This window comes from Haematobia irritans, chromosome 2 (genome assembly GCF_050003625.1).
Source record: "Haematobia irritans isolate KBUSLIRL chromosome 2, ASM5000362v1, whole genome shotgun sequence".
In the NCBI taxonomy this organism is placed as follows: Eukaryota; Metazoa; Arthropoda; class Insecta; order Diptera; family Muscidae; genus Haematobia; species Haematobia irritans.
Window position 1 is genome coordinate 92,943,689 of NC_134398.1, and position 12,389 is coordinate 92,956,077.

General features: G+C 36.2%; 1 protein-coding gene and 1 long non-coding RNA gene across 2 annotated transcripts in view; one reads left to right on the top strand and one right to left on the bottom strand.

Annotated features, from left to right (window-relative positions):
* The window catches only part of LOC142225770 (alpha-N-acetylgalactosaminidase), a 336,310-nt gene that overhangs the window by 294,746 nt on the left and 29,175 nt on the right, over positions 1 to 12,389 (bottom strand). The window contains exon 2 of the mRNA XM_075295592.1: positions 6,284 to 6,443. Within this exon, the coding sequence (XP_075151707.1) occupies positions 6,284 to 6,435 (152 nt within the window). The 5' untranslated portion in view covers positions 6,436 to 6,443. The remainder of the gene's footprint in view (positions 1 to 6,283; positions 6,444 to 12,389) is intronic.
* LOC142225773 (uncharacterized) lies at positions 2,016 to 2,739 on the top strand. Its single transcript, XR_012719412.1, has 2 exons — positions 2,016 to 2,122; positions 2,188 to 2,739. It is a non-coding gene; the product is annotated as an uncharacterized LOC142225773 (long non-coding RNA).

Consider the following 12,389-nt stretch of genomic DNA (forward strand, 5'->3'; position numbering starts at 1 on the left):
CAGAAATATCACCAGCATTACTGAGGTGGGATAAACCACCGCTGAAAAACTTTTTGGTGTTCGGTCGAAGCAGGAATCGAACCCACGACCTTGTATATGCAAGGCGGACATGCTAACCATTGCACCACGGTGACTGTATGCGTCGATGGCTATAGCGATAATTGTGTGTTGATGCAAATAAGAGCTACATGGCTCAGTGGCGAATCTTATGTACCCTCCACCAAGGATTTCGTATAAACTTTTACTAAAGACTGTCATCCACAATCGAATTACTGTGGCTGTGGTAAGACTTGCCGAAGTCAAGGTATCTTAAAACACTTCTAAATTGTTAGTCCACACGTGGTATACATTAGACAAACAAGTATATACAGCAGTAAGTTCGGCCGGGCCGAATCTTAAATACCCACCACCATGAATCAAATATAATAGTTTACTTTGAAAACTCTTCGTCATAGCGCGTTTCTTGATAATATATAGAATTTTAGGGGATTTGATGACAAATTTTCTCCCAAGCAAATCAGTTCAACCAGATTCTATCTATGAAGACTAGATCAGATTCTGGATTTATGAGAACCAATTTTGTTTGAGTTTTAGAGAAACCATAAACATATCGTGTATATGATGAAATAACGCCTTGATTTGAAATCTTTAATCTGTAGATTTTTTCCGCCATTATTTAAATGAATACGATGAGTAAAATCTGGAAATTTTACTTTCAGTTTCAAGCAATTTTCATGTGCAGTGTGCCTGCTGAAAGAAGAGTTTTCATTTCTGAGGAACGAAATTTTAGACAAGCAAAGTTTCTTTTCGTTCAGTTTCGGCGATCACCTCTTCATTGCAGCCAAATTTTTTCCCTGGGAGCATCCTTTTGAGGTCTGAGAACAAGAAAAAGTCGCTGGGGCCAGATCTGGAGAATACGGTGGGTGGGGAAGCAATTCGAAGCCCAATTCATGAATTTTTGCCATCGTTCTCAATGACTTGTGGCACGGTGCGTTGTCTTTGTGGAACAACACTTTTTTGTTCCGCGATTTCGACCTTCAAACGCTCCAATAACTCCATATAATAGTCACTGTTGATGGTTTTTCCCTTCTCAAGATAATAATAAAAATATTCCATGCGCATCCCAAAAAAACAGAGGCCATTACTTTGCCAGCGGACTTTTGAGTTTTTCCACGCTTCGGAGACGGTTCAGGAGTGTAGTGATGGAGCCCTGTTTGGTCCATTGTCACATATCGACGGAAAAACTCGGGTGAGTTAACAGCTGCAAACACCGCTCAGAATCATCAACACGTTGTTGTTTTTGGTCAAATGTGAGCTCGCGCGGCACCCATTTTGCACAGAGCTTCCGCATATCCAAATATTGATGAATGATATGACCAACACGTTCCTTTGATATCTTTAAGGCCTCTGCTATCTCGATCAACTTCATTTTACGGTCATTCAAAATCATTTTGTGGATTTTTTTGATGTTTTCGTCGGTAACCACCTCTTTCGGGCGTCCACTGCGTTCACCGTCCTCCGTGCTCATTTCACCACGCTTGAATTTTGCATACCAATCAATTATTGTTGATTTCCCTGGGACAGAGTCCGGAAACTCATTATCAAGCCAAGTCCCAATAAACACAGGATAAGCGTTTTTCAAATGCAACAACTTTTCAGTTTGAGGGTAAATATAATTTTCAACATAAATTCAACTTGACTTAAACTAGCTCATCTTCAATACATCTTCAAATTGTTTGCGAATTACTTCCAATTTGCCAAACTGTTGACGAAATCTTTGAAAAGGTGTTGAAGATAATATGAGAAAACTTTGACAAAACACTACCCTAAAATGCAACGAAAAAACCATGTGGTTTTCAATACTTATTTGTGCAACGAAGTTCGTGGTCAATTGCAAGAAATAAAAAAAATGGAAAATTTTAGACAAATAACCAAATAGTTTATAAAACTAGGCAAGTGTAAATAAAAAATGAAATAAAACTTTAAGGAAGTCACTAAATGTATATCTCTTTGCAGAAAACTAAAATTATTGATTCTACGTTCTTGAAAACAATAAAAAGCTGACCGATGAAAAAATGGTGGACAATTAACTGGAACTGCTTCAAATAGTTTATAATAATTGGTACGTCAATATGAAAAACTAAATCAACACTTTAGAGAAGTCACTAAATTTAAATCTCTTTGCAGAAAACTAAAATCTTTGGATGCTACATTCTTGCAAACATTAAGAAGCTGACCAATGAAAAATGAGTGGCTTATCGACAAGAAAAAGTTTCCAGAAACATTACAAGTGCAACCAATTATGATTGTTAAAAACAACAAATTGTTGGAATCAACAACTTCTGGATGAAAATGTGCATCACATCGTCAGTTTAATTCATATGCTATTATCAGTTTAAAATGGATATTTTGTGAATTCCTTCTGCTGGAAATCAATTCTAGCACGCGGTCCAGTACGTTCCTAATTTCAAATTGTCCGCATGTTAATAAATTTTAATGCTGTTTTATGACACCAAAAGGAAGGAAATCGAATTATCAATGCAAAAGTGTTTACTAATAATGTTTAAGATATTTAAAGTTTTGTTGTTTGTTTGTTTTTTTTTTTTTTTGTTCTTATTTGTTGATATGTTTAATAAGATTATTATTTATCAATTGGTATTGTAGTGTATTATGCAGTGTAGTGTATTATTATATATTTTATTTTGATGAAAATGAATAAATTATACAAAATTCATAGAATTTTGGCTTTGACTTTCAATTTGAAGTGGGGATATCATTCATACAAATTTAGGTTGAAAAGTATTTGCAAAGATGTTAATTTTGAATTTGACTCGCATCGAAAATTGTTTGACAAATTATTGAGTAGCGATGCATTTCAATTTGAGGATAACACTTGAGATATTATTGCTAATGTGTTGAATTTCACTGTTGAGGGTAATGTCTGTTTTTTGTTGAGAACACGATTTTCTCAACAATTTCTCAACTTGAATATTACCCTAATCCTTTGAATAAATGTTTGAAAAATTGTTGAAATTTAGCATTTTTCAAACGTTTGTGTTTATTGGGGTGTTTGCTTCCACCGTATTTTTTCCCTTCAGAAAACAGTATTTTATCAAAACACGAAATTCCCTTTTTTCCATTTTTTTCACAATAACAAAAGTTGCTTCACAAAAGACGCTCTATCTCACAAACTAATTGACTTACAGACGTCAAATTTTGACACGAATCATTTGAAGATGGTACTATATAAAAATAATATGCATTTAATACTAGCGACGCCATCTATGTGTCAGACCGGGGAATTATCAGCCAACCTGTTACAGTTTATAGAAGCCCAAGAAGCAAAATCGGGAGATCGGTCTATATGGGGGCTAACCAAAAAATGGACCGATGGGCATTTTTGGCACACTTTTTTTTTTGGTCCTAAAGTACCTCTAGATTTTCAATTTCAGGCAAATTGGATAAAAACTACGGTTTTTATAAGCTCAAGACCCCAAATCGGGAAGTCGGTTTATATGGGGACTATATCAAAACTTGGGCCGATATAGCCCATCTTCGAACTTGACCTGCCTGCAACCAATTTCAGGACGATAGCGCCATTATTGAAGGCTGTAGCGTGATTACAACAGACAGACAGACATGCTTATATGGTCTTAGAATTTCTCCCTGATCAAGAATATATATGTACTTTATATAGTCGGAAATCGATATTTCGATGTGTTACACACGGAATGACAAACTTATTATACCCCCATCACCATTCTATGGTGGTGGGTATAAAAAGGCCGATTAAATACGTATATACATCAGTTCTTGATCTGTATATATAGGGGAGTCTATAAATAATTACGAACCGATATGAACTGTTGCTTGGTAATTAGAGAGCGAGAAGTGAAATACGGGGTTCGCTTTATGTGGGAGTTATATACAATTATGATCTGATATGGACCAATTTTTGTGTGATTGGGGACGGTTAATGGGAGGCTATATATAACTATAGACCGATATGGAAAATTTTTCGCATGGTTGTTAGCGGTCATATCCTTGCACAACGTACCAAATTTCAACCAAATTGGATGAAATTTACTCCTTCAAGAGGCTCCGGAGGTCAAATCTGGGAATCGGTTTATATGAGGGCTATGTATAATTATGGACCGATATGGACCAATTTTCGCATGGATGTTAGATACTGACACCACGTACCAAATTTCAACTGGATCGGATGAATTTTGCTCCTGCAAGAGGCGGCTCCGAAGGTGATATCTGGGGATCGGTTTATATGGGGGCTATATATAATTATAGACCGATATGGACCAATTTTGCATGGTTATGAGAGACCATATACTAACACCCATAAGCGTAGTAAGGGCTCTGGGGGGAGGGCTTAGCTCCCTCCAGAAAAAACTTAGCCCCCCTAGAATGTGAAAACCTATATATGATTTTCCATTATATATTGTTACTGTTATTGTTACTTTCCATTATATATTGTAATATACCCCCTATGGTGGAGGGTATAATAAATTAATTGTGAATATATCGTTTTATCGGTGGTCAACTACAAATATATTTTGTAAATATTTCGGGCTGACCTGTAGGCGTTGAAAGTTGGCCACGTCGGGGATATCAAATTTTGTTTTAGCTGTCAAATCCGCATTTATGAACCGATTTCGATGATTTTTTCTTTGCTGGATAGAACTTGTACCTTTCACAAGAGGTCGCGAGCGTGTAAGAGATATGATAGTTTCGAGATATGAGCCCCACAATTTATTTTTTTTTGTAAAATTTTAACAAAGTGGGGTCGGTATTTTTAAAATTTATGAATTTGGGAAAAAAATTGTGTACCTATGTGCTTTAGATTAAAGGTTTTAAACTCCACAATATAGAATTTCAAAAACTGCCAAAATTTGACAAATTTTTTCGAAAAACGCACCTATATTCTTTCTGTTGTAATTTTTTTTTGTAAATATCTCCCAATCTTTTTTTGTTTCTTATAGAACACCAAATAGAGATACGTTTTAAGTTTTATCGGTTGTTTTGGCAAAGTAGTGTATGAGTTCTTCTCATCCCAAAATCGGCAATTTTTAAAAATGGAAAAATGTTGTTTTGAAAAATTTTCATTTGGCAAAGCAGTCGATCTCTTTTCCAAAAAGCACCATGTGTCCACTAACTCACTGTAAAATGATTCAACATCCGACCTGTGAGAAATATTTAAATGACCAAAAAATAACGTTTTTTAACATATGTCCCCATTTTAGGGATTTTTGATAGAATTTGGGGATTAGTATATTCAGCAATATTTCGTAAAACAACTTTCCCTGCAAAACTCAATAAAAATCATAATGATAATTAGTTCAATATTTATGTAGATTTCAATTCATATTAAAAAAAAATGGTTCCTTGCCCCAAAAACGCTCTCTAAAATACCTTTCCAAAGATATATTTTAAAACATCTGTCCAAAACTCACTAAAAATCATAAAAAATCAAAACCGCTCACTAAAATACCTTTCCAACGATATATTATACATGGGTCTTTGCTTAGTAAAATGCGCCAAAAATTTGCATTAAACCTCACTAACTCGGGTGAAATAGTGCATTTGTGTAAATGTACGTTTATATGGGGGCTATACCTAAATCTGAACCGATTTAAATCAAACTTGACACACTTGACGGTACTATGAAATATACTCCTTGTACAAAATTTGAAGTGAATCAGACAAACATCCTGGCTTCTGGAGCCACATAAGTGCATATCGGGCGTAAGATATATACGGGGCTATATCTAAATCTGAACCGATTTCAAACTCGGTATGCATAGCTAGAATGTTAATTCTGCTACCTGTGCAAAATTTCAAGTGAATCGGAGTGAAACTGTGGTCTGTTGGTCACGCAGAAAAAAATGTCCGTTAAGTTATTTTTATTGCAAAAATCATTTGTTTGTAGTATTTGTGATTGTAAATTTCAACTATTTGAGTACTTCAAATTTTGTCATTTGAAAACATGAGAAATAACAAAACATGTAACACCACTTTTATTTGAAATTTTAATATTCACTGAACAACAGCTTCTGTTAATAGTGCAATGACATTTGTTGGGAATTTTCAACAACTAGTTTAATAAAATTGTAATAGTGTTTACAAATTACGTTGTTAGCTCAACTATAAACAAAAGTGGAATTGTATTGACAAAAAAATCGTTAATATTTTTGTTTGTGAAGAATATCGTCAAATAGAAATACATTATAAAATAAACAAGAGCTGGAAAATAGTTGGTATTATACATTACCTTATGCAATTATGAGGGTCATTGTCACAGTCCGTGTTGCAACGGAATCTTTCCCACGACAACCAGCCCATAGGCGGTGTTAAAGCTAGCCCATTATTTAAACAAGTCACGCAGCATATTAACATTCCAAATATGCCAATTACAAAGAACATGACTGCATCTATAAATACACAAAAGAACATTACATTTATTTCGCATTTTATCACTGTTGCTTTTCTTTCATAATTAATTTTAAAAATTATGAAAAACAGTTACTTTCAAGGTTTCATTTGCTATTTATCGAGCACAATATCCAATATAATTCAGCGATTCTGCGAAAACACTACGCAACATACACATACTAAGCAAACAAATTACAATGCATGATTCACCTTTCAAACTGATGCAAGCTATTGACAAACGATTTGATATATTAACTGAAACGATTGAAGCTAAACTAATGGCTATGTGGAATGAAAGTGAAGAACGGATTCTCGCCCGATTAGAAAAAAAGTTAAACTAGATTAATGAACAGCTAAGAGCAGTTATTTTAATGGTCGACAAAATTAAATCGGTGACAGAAGCAGAAAATGAAGTCTACCCATTTTTCTATTTGAAGTTATTCGAATGATAATCATATTAGTTGTTCAACCAATCTTAATATCAAATATACATTTCATTCAAATGAGCTAAATTTTTGCAAAATTATTATAGCAATTTGATACTGATTGATCGTGGGTGGAAGAAGAAGAAGAAAATGTGTTTTAATATTTCAAGGCCAGTCGATGCTGTTGATTCTAAATGAATATATTTAATATATTAATAAAACATGTCTTTTTTTGAAGAAAAAATTGCTTATATAAATACATAAAATTGTATTTAAAAACGAAGGTAAGCAGTTCTAAATTAGAAGTAAAAAGTTTACCACAAATATGTAAGATTTGTCCAAATGAATGAAAAAAGTTCAATAAAATCATTCCATATATGAATTCAATTCAGTTAAATTTTTTTCATTCCGTAGTATAGTGGTACATAAATATAGGAAAATGTTAACTAATATAGGGAATGCATTCTACCTAATTTCTATGAAAATCACATCGTTCAAACAAATAAAAATGTCTTTGGCGCTATACGAAGTTCAACTTTCTTCACAATGAGTTCATTTTAACTTAAAGAAGGGGTCACTTTTTTCTGGGTGCGTCTTCTAAATTGCAAGGTAGTCCGATTAAATACGTATATAATTAAGTTTGACAAAATTTTTTATAGAAATAAAATTTTGATAAAAGTTTCTATAGAAATAAAATTTTGACAACATTTTCCATAGAAGTAAAATTTGGACAAAATTTTCTATAGAAATAAAATTTTAACAAAATTTTCTATAGAAATAAAATTTTGACAAAATTTTCAATAGAAATAAAATTTTGACAAAATTTTAAATAGAATTAAAATTTTGACACATTCTCTATAGAATTAAAATTTTGACAACATTTTCTATAGAAATAAAATTTTGCCAAATTTTTCCATAAAAATAAAATGTTGACAAAGTTTTATATAGAAATAAAATTTTGATAGATTATTTTTGGCTCGAGTGGCAACCATGATTATGAACCGATATGGACCCGGATGAAATATGCTACTCTTATAGGCTCCGCAAGCCAAATCTGGGGATCCGTTTATATGGGGGATATACGTAAAATTGGACCGATATGGCCCATTTGCAATACCATCCGACCTACATCAATAACAACTACTTGTGCCAAGTTTGAAGTCGATAGCTTATTTCGTTCGGAAGTTAGCGTAATTTCAACAGACGAACGGACGGACATGCTTAGATCGACTCAGAATTTCATCACGACCCAGAATATATATTGTTACGAATTTGACAATTATAGATTTAAGTTTATTTAAATTAGTTTCCGTTAATTTCAAATTTCAAATTGTAACGATAAAATTTCGTTATCACTTGTTGGAATCATCTATTCATTTTCTAGTACTTTCCTAAATTTCTTATATGTTCTTTTGTTTGCTTATTCTCATATCGAAATGTTAGTTCTTACTATCTCATAGAATAACAACCCCTTTGCTTTGTTATTTTGCATTCTCATTTCATCTCATTGTCTATTGTCATTGTTATTGTTGGTGTAGTAATGCGAGCATATATCTATGTGAGTGTATATGTGTTTGGCAGCCACTAGATGAATAACTTAATGGTCGTAGATTCTTCTAGTGTTGTCAAAGAATGTTCTGGCGTTGCCAGAATATTGTAGTGCTGCCAGAACATCAGTGTGAACGAATTGTAAAGTGTAAAGTCATAGTAAATAAATTGTAGTAAGTTGTAAATTCGTTATTGAAACGAACAGTATTTTAATTGTCGGGTAATTAAGAAGTGGGATAACGAAAAAAAATCTACAATGAAGTTTAATGAGCTTCGAGTGGAAGACTTAAAAAAGGAATTGAGCAAACTGGAGCTGCCGACAAAAGGCAATAAGGCCCAGCTTCAAAAGCGTCTACTGGAAGAGTTTGAACGGCGTAATATGGACATTGCGACGCATGAGTTTGATTATAAGGAAGACATTGATGAATCAATACTCGTCAATACCAGCAGTGTCGAAACTCCGTCTGTGGCTTCGAGTGTTGTGGATTACACATCAATGCTCAGTGTTTTGAGCAAAATGATGGAGGAAAACTCTAGAAAAATCATGGATGAGAATTCTAGAAAAGTGGAAGAAAATTCTTGAAAAATGGAAGAAAATTCTAGTATTCTCAATGAAAAAAAAAATACATCGAAAATTCTAGTATTCTCAATGAAAAACTACAACAAATTTCTGAAGGCATGGAGAAACGTGTGGACCATATAAAAAATCAAATTGTGGAATTGGATAAGAAAGTTCTTTCGGTGGATGAGAAAATTATGGTTCATGATGAGAAGTTTCTACACATCGAGAAAAAAATGTCAGAGCTGGAAATCAAAGGTGGTCCAGTGCGCGTCATCGAGGGCTCAAAAATCAAAACTCCTGTTTTCGATGGCTCAACGTCATTTGATGTCTTCAAATTCCAATTCGAAATGGTTGCTTGTAGAAATTTGTGGAATGACGATGATAAAGCAATTGAACTTCTATTGGCATTAAAGGGCAATGCTGCTGATGTGATACAAAGCATTCCCGCTGCTTCTAGAAATAACTGTAATGAAGTAATAGCGGCACTTCAACGCAAGTATGGTGGAGAGCACAAGCAGGACATCTTCAGAATGGAATTGAGAGGAAGAATCCAGAAATCGAATGAAGCCCTACAAGATTTCGCAACAGAAGTTGAGCGGCTAGTGCTTTTGACATACCCAGGTGAGAGTCATCCTCTTGTGGAACGCATCAAGATTGAGACCTTCGTCAGTGGAATTCGATACCCAGATATAAAATGTGCATATGCGTCACAAAAGGCTACACTCGCTGAAACAGTAACATTCGCACTCGCACAGGAGACTGCGAGATTGCTAGCGCGCCCTCAAATTCACAAGGTACGTAAAGTAAAGACAGAGTGTGACGAATCAAAGTCCGTTATTGAGTCGATGAAAGAGACCATGAACCAGGCAAGAAATGAAGCAAGAGGCAAATAAATCCCGGATCAAATGCTATAACTGTGATAAGCCGGGACATCTAGCTCCAGAATACAAAGCACTACGCAAACGGTCAAGATCTACATCACCATCTCCATTAAACAATAGCCTTAAGAAGGTGACCCCACAGTCAAGTGAGTCACCTTTAAACTAAATCGAGCTAGTTCAGCGGGGCAAGAGCTGGCTCCCACAGACGATGGCCCCATCATCTCCATAGCAATAGTTCAACAGAAAAATAACAATTTAACTATTGCGGGTGTTATTAATGGCGACAAGCGTACTTTGACGTTGGATACTGGTGCATCAAAGTCTATCATTAGATCTGATTTTGTAAAAGGAAAAGTTACACCACTGATTGGAGTCAAGCTACGCACGGCTACAGGGGAACCCGCAACCGTATATGGAAAGGTGGCCCTAAAATTAACTATTGCTATCATATCCGTTACTTATGATTTCATTGTGGCCGATATAGTAGATGAAGTTATAATTGGAGCAGATTTCATGATTGCTTTTGGTCTCAATCTGGATATGAAGCGTCGTGTAATAACATGGTGCGATACCGAAATAACGGTAAACGTGGGGTACGACGAGAATACACCTGTCAGACGTTTGACAACGAGCCAGTCAGAGTCTATACCACAGAATGCCGAAGCAATTATATGGGTTTCTATGAATGGAGATTGTGAAGTCGGCCAATTGTGGGTTGTTGAACCAGCAGAAAACAAAAGCAACAACATCTTCATAGCAAATGCCCTGGTAACAACGAACGAAGAGAGACCAATACCAGTTCGTGTCTTGAACTTGTCTGACAATCACGAGCAAATTGTAAAATTTTCTGACATTGGCAAATGTACACCAGCCGAGGCAATAGTCAATTTGGAAGGCAACTCATCAAAGACACATGGAGCAGTGAGAAAACATCTAGAAGGGTATGTCGAGGCTTGGACACGTCATCTATCGCCGTCAGAGAGAATAAAAGCCAAGCAATTGTTGTGGAAAAACGCCTCTGCTTTTGCTTCTGAAAAGGGAAATCAAGGAAGAACATCTGTAATGAAACATGAAATTAAAACCGCAGAAGAAAGGCCCATAAAACTGGCACCACGAAGTGTTCCCCTGGCAAAAAGAGACGAAGTTCAAAAGCTCATAAAGGAAATGGCGGAGAGTGGTGTGATCGAGCCATCATCAAGTCCTTGGTGTTCCCCAGTTGTGCTGGTCAAAAAGAAAGATGGAAGTACCCGATTCTGCGTGGACTACAGAAAACTGAATGATGTCACCAAAAAGGACAGTTATCCGCTTCCACGCATTGATGACATGTTGGACACACTAGCCGGAACAACATAGTTTTCTACGCTTGATTTGCAGAGTGGATATTGGCAAGTAGAGATCGCCGAGAAAGACAAGGAAAGACGGCTTTTGGCGTTAATGGCGGTCTCTGGCAATTCAATGTAATGCCGTTCGGGCTCTGCAACGCTCCGGCTACCTTCGAAAGATTGATGGAGCGGGTACTGAAGGGGTTGCACTGGAAGTCGTGCTTGATATACTTGGATGACATCATAGTGATGGGCAAAACATTTGACGAGCACCTTAAGAACTTGAAAGACATTATCCAGCAATTGTCAGATTGTTGATATTCGGCCGTTACACATCGAATCTGGAGTGGACTGGCCAACAGAACAGCGTAAAGATCCCATTTGGAACAAAATTATTTCGGCAAAGGAAGAGAACAAGAAGCCCAGTAAGAAAGACATCGCAGCCGAAAGTCCAATTGTGAAATCATACTGGGCTCAATGGGATAGTTTAGTTCTAGTCAATGGATCCCTGCAACGTAAATGGGAAAGCGAAGATGGCAAGAGCAGCCGAAATTTGATCATCGTACCGGATTCCAAAATAAGAGACGTTTTGCCGGAGTTCCATAATGGTCCCAGTGGAGGTCATCTGGGAATAATCAAAACAGCCGAGAAAGTGAAGCAACGATTCTACTGGGTTGGATGCCAGAAATCAATTGCTGAATGGGCAGGCAATTGCGAGAAGTGCATGAAGGCGAAAGGTCCAACAAGGAAAAGTCGAGGTCCTATGCAAGAGTATAGACCAGGAGCCCCGTTTGAAAGAATAGCAATGGACGTGGCAGGCCCTTTCCCAGTAAGTGATTCTGGAAACCGTTATGTCCTTGTGGCCATGGACTACTTCAGCAAATGGCCGGAGGTGTATGCAATTCCAAACCAAGAGGCAAAAACGATTGTGGATGTGGTCAACAAAAACTGGATATGTCGCTACGGTGTGCCGTCCGAGATTCACTCAGACCAGGGAAGAAATTTTGAATCGGCCATATTCAAAGAGATGTGTGAATCCCTTAGTATCAAGAAAACGAAGACTACGCCATTACATCCACAATCCGATGGCATGGTAGAAAGGTTTAATCGCACTCTGGAGGAACATCTTCGAAAAGTGGTGGACAACGGCCAGAGGGACTGGGACGAGCATATACCAAAGTTTTTGCTGTCCTATAGATCTGCCATT